Source organism: Oreochromis niloticus, linkage group LG9 (assembly GCF_001858045.2).
Source record: "Oreochromis niloticus isolate F11D_XX linkage group LG9, O_niloticus_UMD_NMBU, whole genome shotgun sequence".
Taxonomy (NCBI): Eukaryota; Metazoa; Chordata; class Actinopteri; order Cichliformes; family Cichlidae; genus Oreochromis; species Oreochromis niloticus.
The window spans coordinates 34705590-34722588 of NC_031974.2; the positions used below are offsets into that span (position 1 = coordinate 34705590).

General features: G+C 46.5%; 1 protein-coding gene across 3 annotated transcripts in view; it reads right to left on the reverse strand.

Annotated features, from left to right (window-relative positions):
- Window positions 1-1943: 1943 nt before the first annotated feature.
- The window catches only part of arhgef4 (Rho guanine nucleotide exchange factor (GEF) 4), an 83244-nt gene continuing 68188 nt past the window's right edge, over window positions 1944-16999 (reverse strand). For all 3 annotated transcript variants that reach the window (XM_003457507.5, XM_013265592.3, XM_025910258.1), the window contains 5 exons: window positions 13419-13548; window positions 13171-13302; window positions 4029-4272; window positions 3716-3793; window positions 1944-3378 (listed from right to left, as the gene is read on the reverse strand). In XM_003457507.5, the coding sequence (XP_003457555.1) occupies window positions 3221-3378; window positions 3716-3793; window positions 4029-4272; window positions 13171-13302; window positions 13419-13548 (742 nt within the window). In that variant the 3' untranslated portion in view covers window positions 1944-3220. The remainder of the gene's footprint in view (window positions 3379-3715; window positions 3794-4028; window positions 4273-13170; window positions 13303-13418; window positions 13549-16999) is intronic.

Sequence of the window (16999 nt, forward strand, 5' to 3'; positions counted from 1 at the left end):
TCTTATCTTACCTGATACACTGACTTGGTGAGTAAATGTTTACTCTTATTCAAACTGATTTTGTGGCTTCTCATAGTTTAGCACCAGGTTTATAATCTTGCTAGCTAGTTAGTATTAGCCTAGCCTTTAATCATACTTTAGATCAGCCTGTTTTACTTATTGTTTTATTTGTGCTTTGGTTTGGGGAAGTTGTTTCTTTACTGATCTTTTCCTGTCTTCTGTTATTAGACTTGAGATATGACTGCACTATGCTGTTGCTGGTGACCACAGTTAATTCTACAAGACATGCTGTGTAAGTAAACAAACAACAACAGTTTGGTCTGCATTTCTTGAAAGATCACATCCCCCAAACTTAGTTTAGAGGGTCTACACTGTATATAGTGAAGTCTGCAAGTTTTCTAACAGCAAAATCTGTTTTGTGCCCAAAATCATTTTGCACATCATTAGAATGAAAGTTATTGGCCATGTTTGATTAGCCCTTTTTAAAATGATGCTTTCATGACATTATTGTGTGTTGGGTGGTGGTCAGGGCTATGCAGACTGACAAGTGGGACATTGAATGTCACTTCTCTGGTGGGGAGGGAGCCTGAGATCGTCTAAATTGGAGTCTGTTCTATACCAAATGCAGAAAAAAATGTTTTAAGAAAGCAATTAAGTTCATGTTCCAAAAAAATATGATTGTTTGCTTGCAGGACACCAGGAGAGATGAGTCCTCCGTCACAGATGGTGTGGTCAGTGAAGATGGTCGCCTGCAGGTTCAAGCTCATTGCATCTCCAACCCACATCCACTGCCACTGTACTTAAGGGAAGTTAAAGACTTTCTTCTGCACCTACATTTGGATCACCTCAATCCATGACAGTCATTCAGGCAGTAATGCCTGGACTGGAAACAAGCCATCCTTAAAATAATACAACATTCCAGCTCATGTGTTGGAATGAAAAACAAATGTGTTGTTTAAATTAGAGACTGCACTTGTGACAGAACAATAAATATTTTATTTTGATTATATAAGTAATGTAAGTACAAAACAAACTGTGGTAGACCTAAACTTATTTTCAGAATAATTAAATCTGAGACTTTGTTTCATTGTAAGATTATAACAGTGATGGCAATATAATTGTTTGTTGTTCAGCAGAACAGTGTCCAGTATGTTGGCTGTTATACTTTGTTGTGTTTGAAAATAAAAGTTGGGCTGATTTTAACATCATTACAAAAAGTGTTGTTAATTATTTTTAATCATATTCAGGTTACCACAAATTGTTTTTTTTATTTAGTTGAACTTGAAATGTTTGTCAGTAGGTAAACAATTAGTATTGTACAGTCAGAGATATCAAGTTATTCTTAATACTGCAGACTTGCAATGTATAAGTTGTTCTAACAGTCATCCTAAGTAAGCTTTACTTAGTTTTTTTTGAGGCAACAAGTTTGCATAATTTTTTTGAGTTCTGGGAACTAATTAGATTTTACAGTGTATATTATAAGGCAAAAACCCTACAATAATACACTATTACATTACTTAACACCAAACGATGACCTCCAGGAGAGGGGGGAAAGGCAATGCGAAGTGCTATTAGTCATTTATTAGCTTTTTACTAAGCATCTATAAGTTGCACCTTCACAGTTTATTGATGCAGCCTGCTAACTGCGCTTGCTAGTGTTAGCTTTCAAGCAATAAATAAATGTCAATTCTTATTAAAAACAAACAAACAAACAGTATGATAGTGCCCATGATGCCACCATCACATTCTGAATGTAAATAATGTGGAGTCAGTGAAACTGTGTGTGTGACTGTTTTCTCATTTATATAGTCTATGCTTCCCACAACCTTTGTAATATAAGTAGTGCAGTGTAACCACGATGAAGTGTGAACTGTATCACTTTTCAAGGCAATCTTCCTTTGAATGGTATGAAAAGCAAAGTAATACAGACTTGATACTGAACATAGTTTCAGCAGGTTTTTTTAATATATAAAATGAAAATCTTAGCTTGTACTCCATGTTAGCATACACATGGTCGTTAAAGAAATGAAACTCCAGAAAGAGTGGCATGAAACAAAGTAAAAATCACCCCAAGTTAAAGCGACATGTCATTTTAGGAACGTTTAATATTTGAACAGAAAGGAGTAAGGAGTACATTTCACTAAATGCACTTACAGAGCAATATCGCCGGGGTGCACTGATCTGACATGAGATTATACTGGAGATCAGATACACAGAGCAGGAATAGTGAATATCAGAAATACAGGTAGATAAAAGAATGTGTGTGTGTGAGACAGAGAGAGATGCTGTCAGCATGGCTGCACAATGAAACCAGCTTTAACCAGCTATCAGGTTAAATATAGCAGGGCTCTTCAGTGATAAAAAAATATTCCTCACAGTATTTCTTTTAAGCACATCCATGCATGTCATTGTAAAGCATCCATGACACACTTCAAATGGCACTTCAACAAAGAACAGAAAGAAAACAAAATCGAGCGAGTTGCGTACTTTCATTGACACGGCAGGTATCAGGAGTTGTCGAGGTTCAGACCGTGGAGCCAGAACAGCCGAGAACATGTGCTGAGCCGATTCTTATTTGGGCTGTGTTTGATATTTGTCAAGAGTTTGCACATTACACCAGAGAAGTACAAAACCAAATCCTGGTGGATCATAATCACGAAACAAAACATAGCTGAAATTATATTTCTGTACATGGAAACGCACAAGAAACGTTCTTGCTTCATAAGCAGACAAGGAACAAATATAAAAACAGATCATCTGGCACTACAAACACTTGGCATCTGTCAAATCATGAAGCAACAGAAGAGTGAAAATAAACAAGGTTTTGTTGACAGGCAACGTCTTCACAGAGACAGCACAGTCAGGAGTCCCTCGCTCACCTGCAGCTGTACAGTACTAGTACTGTAGTAGTACAATAGTAGTTTTAGTACCAATTAGTGCTTGATTCAAGGTCTATTATTAAGTGAACCAAGAGTTTACTCTACCTATCTGACTGATTGTCTCTAGAGGACCATTCCCATGTCTGATTGTTAACCAACATATAAAGTGCTTTCAAAAGATAACATATTCAATTCATATCTATACATTAAATCAGTAATTAGAGGATATTATGTGTAGGAATTAAAGAGAGGCAGGGTTAAAAACAGACTATTCAGGCATGAACAGAGACTCTTTCTCCTTCTCTGTTCCTTTTCTCCAAGGCTTTTTTCCCTTACAGTTTTTACTTCTTGAAGGGCGTCAGTCTGCCGATGTTGTGCCAGAAGGTGGAGGTCTTGCGCTTGGGCTCAGCCAGCATAAAGACCTGCTGCTGGGGCAAAGCAGTGGGGAGAGAGGGGTGTTTCTGCCTCAGGAGGAAGTCATAGTAAGGTCTGGACACCGCTGTTTGATGTGCATTAGGAAACAAGGAAGGGTTTCATTATGAGGGTCTGAGATTGCATTAGTTATTTAGATCATACTAACTCGGTAAAAGTTCAGTGTAAACTAAGCCAGGTGAGCTTCTACTTCTACAAAGAGCCAAACAGGTGAAACAGGAAAACTTTTAGATAATCACATAATCTGTTGACATATGCACATGGCAGCAGATCACAAAGTGTGTACTGTCAGACATTTCTATAATGTGTGTAATCCCTGACTGCTCCCATCTCCAGTCTGCACAGTATCCTTGGGCAAGATATTGAACCCCAAGTTACTCTACGATAAATTCATTGGTGCATACCTTTGGGTTTCCCAGCTGGATGGCTTTTGCCGGCATTCAACATGGCCTGTTTCTTTTGGACCTCTGTGAGAGTGAACCCTGACAAAAAGAAAAGAAACACCAAAGCTTTATTTGTAAGGACATCACACCGACCGCATTCAAATCAGCTGACTGAAAATGTCCTTGACAAAATGAATTTAAAAATCAGAATTCTGTGAAAGTTTACAGAGTCTGTATGTGTTTAATGCATGTGCCACGACAGTGCTACAACAAACTTGGATTGTCACCGTTATTATAATCCAAATGTTATATATGAACTGAGCACATGTCTGACCTGTCTCGCGGTCTTGCTGGACCTGCCTCCTCTCATCAGTGAAGGCTCGGAGCCAGCGCTCTTTCTGCTCAGGCTTCTTAGCACACAGGAGGTGGACTTCATCACCAGCCAGCGAACGCAGTTTCAGAGCATTTTTCACACTGATGTTGAAGTCTTTCTCCTTACCATCCTCCAGATCTATTACCTCCATGTGGTCCATGTCAATCCGGCCCTTGTAGTAAAGCATGTCTCGGCGCAGGAGGTCCTGCAAAAATAATGGACAGCAGATTTAAAGAAGGATTTGTTTTGAACAAGAAAACAAGGAAAAGTAAACAAAAGCCAAAAGGTTTCTTTTGGGTTTTTTTATTTTTTTGTTTAGCACTGTGTCACCTCAACGGTTCTCAACACCCCCGAGAGAAAACCCGAAAACCCCCTATGAGCAACCGCTTGGCAACAGCAGGAAGGACAAACTCCCTTTTAACAGGAAGAAACCTCTGACAGAATCAGGCTCAGGAAGGAGCAGCCAATTGCTGTGACCTGTTAGGAGTCACAGGAGGGAGACTGGTTCACTTCCACAGCATGCACAGCATGACTGAATGCAAAATGCTGTATAAACAGGGGAGTGAAAAAGAAATGTTCATGGCAGCATGGAGAGCCTTATCAGTAGCCTGGATCAAGTGACCCGAAACAAAGCTTTATAAAAAAAAGAAAAGTACAAAGTACAAAGCGTGTCCACCTCCTGAATCCAAACTGGGTGCTGGTTAATATAGGAGAGGGACCTGACAGCTAAAAGCTCTGCTTTCAGACTTGTGGCTCCTTGTGGCTCCGAGGGTACAATAGGAAACAAAGTGTTCATTTGGGGTGATATATGGTAAAATTTGGTATTTAAGATGAGATGGGGCCTGATTATTCAAGACTTTGATATGAGGAGTAATTTACTGCTGTGCAAATGTAAGAAAGCAGTCCGTACTATTTGCTTATGTGCATTACAGGATATAATCTGGATGGCATTACCTTGGCCTCCAGTAACCAGGATACGAATCAGGTTAAACACGTGATGCAGATTAAAGTCAATACACAGGACTCAGGAGAAAAGTTTTCAAGACAAAGTCAGAAGCAAAGCAAAGGGATTTCCAGTTAACAAGGCCCTTGGCTCCACCACAGTATTTTCTTTCCTCAGCAATCTCTCTTTCAGTAATGCTCTGAAGGTCTCTGCTGCTGAGTGAGCCAGTATAGGAGGACTGGAGGATCATGGCACCACATTTCTATGATTTTTAGGGCAGAATATAAAAACTTCAGCTTAATCTGAATTCAGAAAGAGATAATTAGAGGTCATCCAGGCCTTTATGTCTTTAGGACATTCCTACAGTTGAACAAATTTGTGTGTGCCATCTGGTTTCACGGGTAGATAAACCTGGGTATCATCTTGCATAGCAATGAAAATGTATGCTATGCTTTTAAATAATTCTGCCTAATATTCAGAGCAGAGCCTGAGAGCAGGGGTACTGGTGGGCGAAATAAATATCTCACACTCCCCTCCTAATCTAGTGTTACCAGCTAAGCTAACCGCTCACACCTCCACTCACTCACTCCATTAATTGACTCCGGCACTGAACAGAGTTTTACTGACTTTTCCTTTGCTAAGAAACTAGGCTTAACTGTTGAGCAGCTGCATCATGCTCTACGAACCTCCTCCCTGAATGGTCAGCGTTTATCAGATGTCACCCACATTACTGAACCGGTAACAATGACTTTGTCGGGAATCATTCTGAGTTAATCAGTTTGTTTGTTTTCAAGGCTCCACTAACGCCTCTGGTTCTTGGCTATCCCTGGCTGTTACAACACAACCCACTCATTGACTGGAGAAAAGGCTGTATTTCTTGATGGAGGGAGGAATGCCACATAACATGCCTAAGATCTGCCACTCCGTCTGTTGTTGTCATGATCCTGGGTCCTTTTGACCCAGCGTTTTGTGTTTTCTATTATTGTAATTTTGGTTCTGTTCTTCCTCGGTCAGTGTTCATTCTTTTCTACCAGTGTATCCCTGTGTTTAGTCTGCGTTTTGGGTCTGTCATTACGTGCATGTGTTTCCTGTTTTACTTTAAAAGTCTCTGTCTTATCTTAGTGTGTTCAGTTTACTTTTCCCCTGTCTCGTCAGGTCTGATTACTCCCAGCTGTGCCCTCTTGTGTCTCATTCCCTCGTTATCCTTCTGTGTATTTAAACCTCGTGTCTGCCTCTGTTAGTTGCTGGTTCGTCTGTGTTGCTCCCCTCCGTGTTCTCGTGTTTTCTCCCTGCATCTCCGTTTCTCGACCCAAGGTTTCAGGTTTGTTTGTTAGCTCTTCCCAGTTTAGGTTTTTCAGTTCTTGTTCACCTGCCTTTGTTGTTTGTACCCACGCGTGTAAATAAAGGCTCACCTGCACCAGAGCTGCCGTCTTTTGGGTCCTCTCTATAATCTCCACATGCCTGCCACACCGGGCGTGACAGCACGAACCAGCCACCATGGACCCTGCGGCATTCAATCCGTCCGAGGAGCTTCAAGATGACATCACCTATAATGTGGAGATCCTCCTCGGGAAATGGCTGGAGAACCCTCCGTATGAGCTTCGCCGCGCTGTTGAAAGCTGGCTTCAACAGCTCTTTTCTGGCCTGCCATGGCTTTTGGAATCTCTTCCTCCGACCATGCAGGCTTTTCTCCGGCGCACACCTCACCTTCTCTCAGCTACTCCTGCCTCGCTGCCCAACTCGCCGGATGTGATCTTGCCCGGCCCGTCGGAGCCATCTGCGGGGAGGAAACGCCGATCGCGCCGCCGGCGCGCCACCCCACAGCCGGACGTTCGGACTTCTAATTCGCCGGCTGTGGTGAGTGAGGACTCTTTTCCGTTTTCGGACTATTTGACTGTTCATTCTGGGGCTGTCTTCTGTGCGGCAGATGATTATGAGAACAGCTCATTGCCTGCTCAGCAGCCGCTCTCAGCTCAGTTTTCTGGTGTCACTCCACCGCTGCTTTCAGAAGTCAGGCCCTGCAGGAGGAGCAAGCAGCGGCGAAAGAAGGATTATGTGGTGGAAGACACTGGGCTTACTCCGCTGCAATCCTTTGCGTTGTTCTTGGGACTTCCACGTTCAGAGCTACACAAACTCCCCACCTCCTCGTCCCAGCCTCGCTCCGCCACTCCTCCCCAGCCTCCAGTAGCTGCCCAGCCTCCAGTAGCTCAGTTAGCTGCCCCGCAGCAGTCTCCAGTGCTCCCCGCTTCACCCTCAGTGCAGTCTCCAGTGCTGCCCGCTTCACCCTCAGTGCAGTCTCCAGTGCTCCCAGCTTCACCCTCAGTGCAGTCTCCAGTGCTCCCAGCGTCACCCTCAGTGCAGTCTCCAGTGCTCCCAGCTTCACCCGCAGCTCAGGCCCCAGTGCCGCCTGTGGTTCAGGCCCCAGTGCCGCCTGTGGTTCAGGCCCCAGTGCCGCTTTCAGTTCAGGCCCCAGTGCCGCCTGTAGTTCAGGCCCCAGTGCCGCCTGTAGTTCAGGCCCCAGTGCCACTTTCAGTTCAGGCCCCAGTGCCACTTTCAGTTCAGGCTCCAGTGTCCCCCGTAGCTCCAGTCTCACACACTCGCTTTATGCAGGGAGAAAGTCTACGTTCCACCCAGGGAGATTCTTGCGCTTTGGCTGCTTCAGGCGAACTAATGCACTCCAGGGCCTCCCCAGAAGCTAGGTTTCACCCCCCAGCTATTACTGGACCCCTGAAGATTAAGCAGCCCTCAGAGAACTCCTCCGTGTTAGTGTTGCCTGGGCAAAGCCAGTGCTCCGTGCAGTGCCAGCTGCCTTTATGTCGGCTAGTGGACTCTTTGCCTCGTGTCTCTGCTGGAGGGTCCGAAGGACTGCTCCGGCCTTTGCCTCGTGTCTCCGCTGGAGGGTCCGAAGGACCGCTCCGGCCTTTGCCTCGTGTCGTCGCTGGAGGGTCCGAAGGACCGCTCCGGCCTTTGCTTCCTGTCGTCGCTGGAGGGTCCAAGGGGCCCGTCCGGCCTTTGCTTCCTGTCGTCGCTGGAGGGTCCAAGGGGCCCGTCCGGCCTTTGCTTCCTGTCGTCGCTGGAGGGTCCAAGGGGCCTGTCCGGCCTTTGCTTCCTGTCGTCGCTGGAGGATCCAAGGGATCCGTCCAGCCTGCAGCACCTCCGTCTCCGGCTTCCACGCCGTCAGCTGCGGCCTCTTCGTCTCCGGCTTCCACGCCGTCAGCTGCGGCCTCTTCGTCTCCGGCTTCCACACCGCCGCCAGCTGCAGCGCCCCCGTTTCCGGCTTCCACGCCGCCGCCAGCTGCAGCCTCACCATCCACGCCACCGCCTGCAGCGCCTCCGTCTCCGGCTTCCACGCCGCCGCCGCCTGCAGCGCCTCCGTCTCCGGCATCCACGCCGCCGCCAGCTGCAGCCTCACCATCCACGCCGCCGCCAGCTGCAGCCTCACCATCTACGCCGCCGCCGCCTGCAGCGCCTCCGTCTCCGGCTTCCACGCCGCCGCCAGCTGCAGCCTCACCGTCCTCGTCGTCGCCTGCAGCGCTTCCATCTCCGGCTTCCACGCCGTCGCCTGCAGCAGCCTCACCGTCCTCGTCGTCGCCTGCAGCGCTTCCATCTCCGGCTTCCACGCCGTCGCCTGCAGCAGCCTCACCGTCCATGTCGTCGCCTGCAGTGCTTCCGTCTCCGGCTTCCACGCCGTCGCCTGCAGCAGCCTCACCGTCCACGTCGTCGCCTGCAGCGCGTCCGTCTCCGGCTTCTACGCCGTCGCCTGCAGCCGCATCATCCACGCCAGCTGCAGCCGCATCATCCACGCCAGCTGCAGCCGCATCATCCACGCCAGCTGCGGCTTCTGCTTCTGCGCCTGCAGCCTCATCTGGCCCAGCCTCCGTGTTTTCAGCGTCGCCTGGCCCAGCCTCCGTGTTTTCAGCGTCGCCTGGTCCTGCCCCGTCTGGGTCTGCAGCTAACCGGCCACTTTCCAGGCCACGGGCCAGGCGACATCGCCGTCGTGGGCGGCCCCGGACCGCCTTCGCCTGAGTCGCCGCCGTTGCCTTCCGCACGGCCGGCCCCCTGACCTGGGTCCACATCGCCGCCGCTGCCGTCCTCACGGCCGGCCCTCTGAACTGGGTCCACATCGCCGCCGCTGCCGTCCTCACGGCCGGCCCCCTGAAATGTCCGGGCTCCTGTGTTGTCGGCCCCCGGGCCGGCCCCCTGAACTGTGCCCACGCCGGCGCCGCTGCCGTCCTCACGGCCGACCCCCTGAACTGTGCCCACGTCGGCGCCGCTGCCGTCCGCTCGGCCGGCCCCCTGAACTGTTTGGGCTGCGGTGCTGTCGGCCCCCTGGCCGTCCCCCTGAACTGTGTCCACGTCGCCATCCTCACGGCCGGCCCCCTGTTGTGTTCTGTTTTGGCCTATTTTCCTGTGCTCTGGTGTGTTTCCTTTTTGTCTTCTTTTGGTTTTGGGCTCGTGTTGTGTTTTCTGGTGCCCCTGTCTTGTTTTGGCTTCGAGCCCTCCTTCCTGGTCCCCCACCGCCCGCCCTGGTCTGGTTGTTTTCTGTTTTTGGGCGTTTCTTGGTTTTCTTGTTTTGGGCTGTCTGGGGCCAGCCCTTGAGGGGGGGGTACTGTCATGATCCTGGGTCCTTTTGACCCAGCGTTTTGTGTTTTCTATTATTGTAATTTTGGTTCTGTTCTTCCTCGGTCAGTGTTCATTCTTTTCTACCAGTGTATCCCTGTGTTTAGTCTGCGTTTTGGGTCTGTCATTACGTGCATGTGTTTCCTGTTTTACTTCAAAAGTCTCTGTCTTATCTCAGTGTGTTCAGTTTACTTTTCCCCTGTCTCGTCAGGTCTGATTACTCCCAGCTGTGCCCTCTTGTGTCTCATTCCCTCGTTATCCTTCTGTGTATTTAAACCTCGTGTCTGCCTCTGTTAGCTGCTGGTTCGTCTGTGTTGCTCCCCTCCGTGTTCTCGTGTTTTCTCCCTGCATCTCCGTTTCTCGACCCAAGGTTTCAGGTTTGTTTGTTAGCTCTTCCCAGTTTAGGTTTTTCAGTTCTTGTTCACCTGCCTTTGTTGTTTGTACCCACGCGTGTAAATAAAGGCTCACCTGCACCAGAGCTGCCGCCTTTTGGGTCCTCTCTATAATCTCCACACGCCTGCCACACCGGGCGTGACAGTTGTCTTTCCAGCATCACCTCTGCTGACACCTCCGAACCTAGCTGCTGTTCCTTCGGTTTATCATGAAGTGGCTGAGGTATTTAATAAGGATCGTGGTCGCTCTCTTCCTCCACACAAGCCCAATGATTGTGCTATTGACTTGCTACTTGGGCACCATTGCCAACCAGCCGACTCTAAAACCTCTCCCAGCCAGAAAGGGAGGGCATGGAAGAATACATTACCAACTCACTTGCTGCTGGGATAATTTTGTCCTCTCTCTTAGGGGCAGGATTTTTCTTCATGGAAAAGAAAGACAAGTCTCTCAGACCTTGCATTAATTATTGGGGTTTGAACACAATAACTGTTAAAAACAAATACCTGTTGCCTTTGTTGACTTCTGCGTTTGAGCTTCTCCAAGGAATGACAGTAAAATGGACCTCCGGAATTTATACCATTTCTTTGGCATAAGGGAGGGGAACGAGTGGAAGATGGCCTTCAACACTCATTTGGTGCATTTTGAGTATCTCGTCATGCCGTTTGGATTAACAAATGCTCCGGCAGTCTTCCACGCCCTCGTTAATGACATTCTCAGAGACTTCATCAACCACTTTATTTTTGTCTACCTAGATTATATCTTCATCTTCTCCAGGTTAGTGGCAGAGCATGAATGGCATGTAAAACTAGTGTTGCAGAGGCTGCTGGAGAACCGTCTGTTTGTTGAAGCTTTTTTACCGTCGCTTCATTCGCAACTTCAGTAAAATTGTCTCACCTCTCACTTACCTCACCTCTCCTAAGGTCCTGTTTTAGTGGGGGCAGGCAGCCCAGGAGGTTTTTGCTCACGTGAAGCAGCCTTTCGCTTTGGCACCCATTCTCACCCAGCTGGATCTCACCTGACCTTTCATCGTGGAGGTGGATACCTCAGTCAAAAGACTGAAGGTAAACTCCATCCATATACTTACTTCTCTCACCCTCTTTCTCCCACAGAACAAAATTACAACGTTGGCAACAGTGAGCTACTGGCCATCAAGCTGGTGCTAGAGGAGTGGCAGCATTGGCTTGAGGGAACAGCACAGCCTTTCACTTTGTGGACAGACCACAAGAACTTCGCCTACCTCCAGTCAGCAAAACGGCTTAACGCGCGCCAAGCCAGGTGGGCACTCTTTATCACACGGTTCAGTTTCTCAATTACCTACTAGCCCGGGTCCTGAAACGTCAAGCCAGATGCTTTATCACACCAGTTTTCATCTTCTGAGGAGACGCAAGAGGAAACACCGGTCCTTCCTGGGGGTTGTGTAATAGGAGGACTCCCCTTGGAAATTGAGTCAGTGGTGTGGCAGCTGCACCATGCCGAACCTGATCCTGGGACAGGACCCCCGGACCGGCTCTATGTCCCTTCATCCATGCAGGCCGTGTGCGCCAATGGGCATGATTCTCGCATCATCCTGGAATCCAATGCACCATGTCATTCCCGGGGTCCCTGTTCTGGTGGCCCACTTTAGCTCGAGATGCCCGAGAGTATGTAAAAGCCTGAAAATACATCACTGACCTCTCCTCCGGAGGGGCTGCTCCGACTGCTACCAAACCCAGGCCGTCTTGACACATCACCCTCGACTTCATGACAGGCCTCCCACCTTCAGCATGAAACACGGTAAATCTGTCTATTATTGATGGCCCAGCTACTGACAGATCACGTGTTCCACCTGCATGGAATCCCCTCAGATGTCGTCTCCAACCATGAACCTCAGTTCACGTCAAAGGTATGGAAGAAATTCTGCTCAGCCATTGGTGCCCAGGTCAGTCTCTCATCAGGTTATCACCCCCAAACCAATGGTCAGACAGACAGGCTGAATCAGGAACTGGAGACGGCAATTAGGTGTGTAGCTTCGACTAACCAAAACACCTGGAGCTTGCACCTGGCTTGAATATGCTCACAACAGCCACACCTCCTCCACCATTGGAGTCTCTCCCTTCGAGGCTTTGCTCGGGTACCAGCCACCTCTTCTCCCGACTGAGGAAGGAGAGCATCTCGTTCCATCTGTGCAACATCACCTCCGCAGATGTTGGCGTGTCTGGCGAGCTACTCGGCCCACCCTCCTTAGAACCAAGGAACAAAACCAAGGGCTGTCTGATCGTCGGAGGACACCTGCACCTACCTACATGCCTGGACAAAAGGTATGGCTCTTCACAAGGTTCGTCCTGGTCTGCACCGAATCAAAGAAACTGGCACCTAACGTCTTTGAGCCTTTCATCGTCAACCCAGTCTCTATTACAGCGCATATACAATGTCTTTCATGTTTCGTAGTTGAAACCATACCTGTCCAGTCCTCTATTCCTTACTAGTGTTCTCTCCTAACAACCTTATCTCCTCCGTGTACAGACTTCCCAGACCCCCAGCCTGCCTTTCCTGCCCTTTGAACCCGAGTGGATGTGAGTGAGCATGAGTGGACTTATGAGGATTGGATTGGAGGTGTTTGAGTCATGGACAGTGTGAAGAGGACTGTGAACGTGTGCCTGCCCTGGACCTGCCCCTCCTCCCTTGGATTCCCTGGAGCCCCTCTTCCCATTATTCACTGTGCATATGTATATATGCCCCTTTAAAAATCTTTTCACTAGTTTTGGAGTCCTGCGATTGAGTCCTGCACCAAACAAACCTTGACAATTCAGTTAATGATCCATCTCAGTATATACAAACCACCATTTTTCTTCTTCCACTGACTAAACTGTCTTCTTCTTGTGGAATACAGTGTAGTATTATAGTAAATTATAGTAATTTATTTGTATTTAGAATACAAATTAAGCCTATTAGCTTGACACATTAGTATTACTTTACACAGACACCTTGAGGTGACTGTTGTTGTGATTTGGCGCTATATAAATAACACCTGATACACAACCATGAATAACCTTTTCTTTTGTACATATATACGCTGATGCCCCATTCTCCTGCCTCTTAGGGTGATTCTTGCCACATGCTTTTATCAGCACCTCACAAAATGACATCCACTGTAGAAAAAAAGGGCACCTTTTTGCAGTACACCATCTGATGGTCAAAAAGGAAAAACATTCTCTGTTGACTCTTAGCCTGAGGCAGGGATAGCTTTGTCAGCTCTCCCGAAAAGATGAGCTCAGAGCTTCTGCTGAGGACATCTTCACCCTGCAAGGTTTAAAGCACACATACAGCTATTAGGTGCTACTCAGACATGCTGCAGTTAATAGTAAGTGGTCAGAAGTGTTGGAGAAATGTTAGAAAAAATATGCTTCATTACACACCTCAAAGTCCTCTATAGAGCTCTGCCACTGAGCGATCTTGTCGATGTTCTCAAGGCGCCGTTTTCTCTCATTTATAAGCCTGGCAACATTCTTCATGGCATTCAAAGCTGCCTCCACATCTTTGTAGTCTCTAAAGTTTAGAGAGTGACATGCATTTGGATTATAAAGTATGTATTTTTGTGATTCCATAACACACTCTTTATATTTTCTGTGAGTCATTGATGCATCCGCCATGCCGCAGAACTCCATTATTAAACGACTGTTAAAGCAGTCACTGAGTTATTGAACAGGGCGTCGTGTTACATTTTACAGTTACAGTATAGTGTGTTTTCAGACAACCTGTCAGAAAATGGGGCTTCCTGTTGAAAAAACAAAAAAACAAAACTCCACACACTAAAAAGATGCATGGCGTGTCTGTTAGTGTTTGTTAGTTTCTGTCGGAAAAGACTAATTTATCAGAGGTCACCTTAGAGTGAAGAATAAAGATGACATTTTATCAGCAACTGTAAACCTTCTGTGCCTCACTTTACAAAATATCTTTAACAAAAGCACCATTTTATTTCCATTCAATTGAATTTCATTTATAAAGTGCCAATTCACACAAAAGTCACCTCAAGGCCCTTTGTACTAGGGTGATAAAGACCCTACGATATTAGAAAGAAAATCTCAACAATCAGATGAGCCCCCGTGAGCAAGCATTTTTCAACAGTGGGAAGGAGAAACTCCCTTTGAATGGGAAAAACCTCAGGTGGAACCAGGCTGAGGGGAGGGCCAGCCATCTGCCGTGACCAGCTCGGGAGTGAGGGGATAGAGAAAAGAGCAGAGAGACACAGAGTCATAGTTACTAATGATTGAATGAATCATTCATTCATTCATGAATGAATCAGCTGTGTATAAACACACAGAGAGTGAAAAGAAGTGAATGAAGAAGAAATGGTCAGTGAATCATGGGAACCCCCCCAGCAGCCTAAACCTTTTTCAGCATATCTAAGGGGTGATTCAGTGTCACGTGATCCAGCCCTACCTATACGCTTTATAAAAAGGAAAGTTTTAGGCCTAATCTAAAAGTACAAATAGTGTCTGTCTCCTAAACCCAGACTGTGAGCTAGTGATATCCCATTCCTCCCAACTCTCAATTATAATAGTATGGTATTATGAGGTCTTTAAGATAAGATGATTATTCAACATTTTGTATGTAAGGAGAAGGGAATTAAATTTGGGAATTAACAGAGAGCCCATGGGGAGAATGTGGGAGAAATATGGTTTATCTTCTTAGCCCCTCCAGCCTTCTGTATCAGCTGAAGGCTTTTCAGGGAGATAACAATGGATTTTCAGTAGTTAACACTAGAAGTAATGAATGCATGAACTGGCTTTTCAGCATTCTAAGACAGAATGTTCTAGTTATATTGCACAAATAAATAAAAGTAGTTATGTGTACAGTCAAGGACATGGCCTGATTAAAAAATGACACAGGTTCCTCAAAGGGCTGCTAGAGGCCAAGGTAAGTCCAGTATCTGGTTAGGCATAATGTTTTTAAGATTCTTTAGGCCAAAAACAAAAAATCTCAGTTGGGCTATCACTTAATGATAAGACTTAGAGCAGTCTTGTAGGAATGGGTTCTAAAAGACATGTTTATGTGTTAGAGAAAGTCAATGTAAGCGGTTATTAAAGCTGTTGTATTTACTGGTACGTCCGTGGAAAGGGTGTGAATAGTTTTACTCTAATTGTTAGAAAAATAATAATCATTACTAGTCTTTACTATTAAAAAAAAGTCTAAAGGAAGACTTCATTCAGCAGAGCTCTGACTCTTTGTCAGCCTGGAAACAGTGTTAAAAAGAAAGCTGCTTTCCTCTATCATTGACAAATAGTAAGATGTCCCAGCTTTACAGAACACTTTTCCTTCAGAGTGTCGGATTGTGTGTGATGAGGACATGGAGGCAGGCGGAGGTTTTAACATAAGCGAGCCCTTTACTGAACCAATGGAACAGGTGCAAAACAAAGGCAAAAGTCCAAGTGTGAACAGGAACTAATGAAAAACTAAACTTGGAACGTCACTACAGAAACTGGAACATAACAGGACACTCTGACAAGGGACAAAGGGGGACTGACACCAAAAATACACAGGAGGGTGGTCAGGGGAAGTGGAAACGCATGGGAACACAGCTGAAACAAAAAGACGTGATAGGGGAAGCAAAACTGAATATAACACACACAAGACGAGGGGCTGACAAAATAAAAGAGGAAAAACGACACAGAGAGAGTGAGAGTGAGGGTGAGAGACTAAGACAACACGAAAGGGAACTGGGAATGAACAAGAACTAAGAACTAGAAATATAGACAATAACCCAGGAAGCACAGGGGAACATCAAAGGCACGTATAAATCCAGATAAATCCAGAATACTTTTCTCAAAACACAACACGTTGGTCGTGTCCAAATTCATGGGCTGCATCCTCCTGAGGACCCGGCCTTCGCGGTCTACGTGGGCCGGGTCCTCAGAAGGTCGGGTAGGCCGGAAGTAAACGGCTGTGAAATTGGACGGTCTAGCCTTCTGATTAACGTCACCGCTGTCTCGGTGGAGTTTAATAAACAGCCGTCTGCTCCTTGCTATCTAAAATATAACAGGACACTGGCGTAAATTCTCGACCATCTCACACTTCTGTTTAATCGGTTTTCTGTTTGACGTTTATTCAGCTGTGTGAAAACCACCCGGGGGATTAATAAAGTTTTATTTTATCTAATCTAATATCTTTAATCTCAGCCAAACCGATTTACTCATGAACAAATAAAACACTGAAAAAAGCCAAACAATATCATTTTTAGGTTGTCTAAGTGACTTATATATTACGTTTAACCTCAGTAGCGAAAGTCCGCGGTGATCTGAAAATGATGTGCCGGGACTTGTGCCGTTCTCGGCGGCTTCAGTGACCCTCGAGCTCTCGGTTAGCTATCGGTTAGCTATCAAGCTCGTGGGTAACAGACGTCTCCGAAAACGTCGAAGCACTTTTGCAAATATGCAATACCTTGATAAACCGAGCAGATATTTGAAGTTTACACAGCTACATTCTCGCCTGAAAATATGTTAAAAGTTTATTTTGTGACCCAGAAAGATTAATAAAAGTAATTTTAAAACTTAGTAGCGGCCGCCATTGCCGGAAACTGGAGTTTGGCTGGGCCGCGCTATGAATTCTGGGATATGGTGGGCCACGAAGGACACACCCGACCCATCCTTCAAATTCGGGGAAAAGGAGGACGCATTTGTCGGCTGCATTCAGAGGAGTCTACGAATTTGGACAGCCTTCGGCGCGTCGCTGTGACGTAATCGGTCTACAAATGCGGCCTCAGGAGGATGCAGCCCATGAATTTGGACACGACCAATATTGATTCAAAAGTCCAACAAACACAAAACATATGATGAAACAGACCCAGGGATCCTAAACTACAGTATTGCTATGTAAAGCAAACAACGGATATTCCAGGTCCAAAGAAGGTCTTCCAAAAACACAATATCCTCTCCAACTTATGAGTTACGTGTTTAAGTTAAGTTAAAGGCAGTGTCATTTCAACATATAAATGGATGGA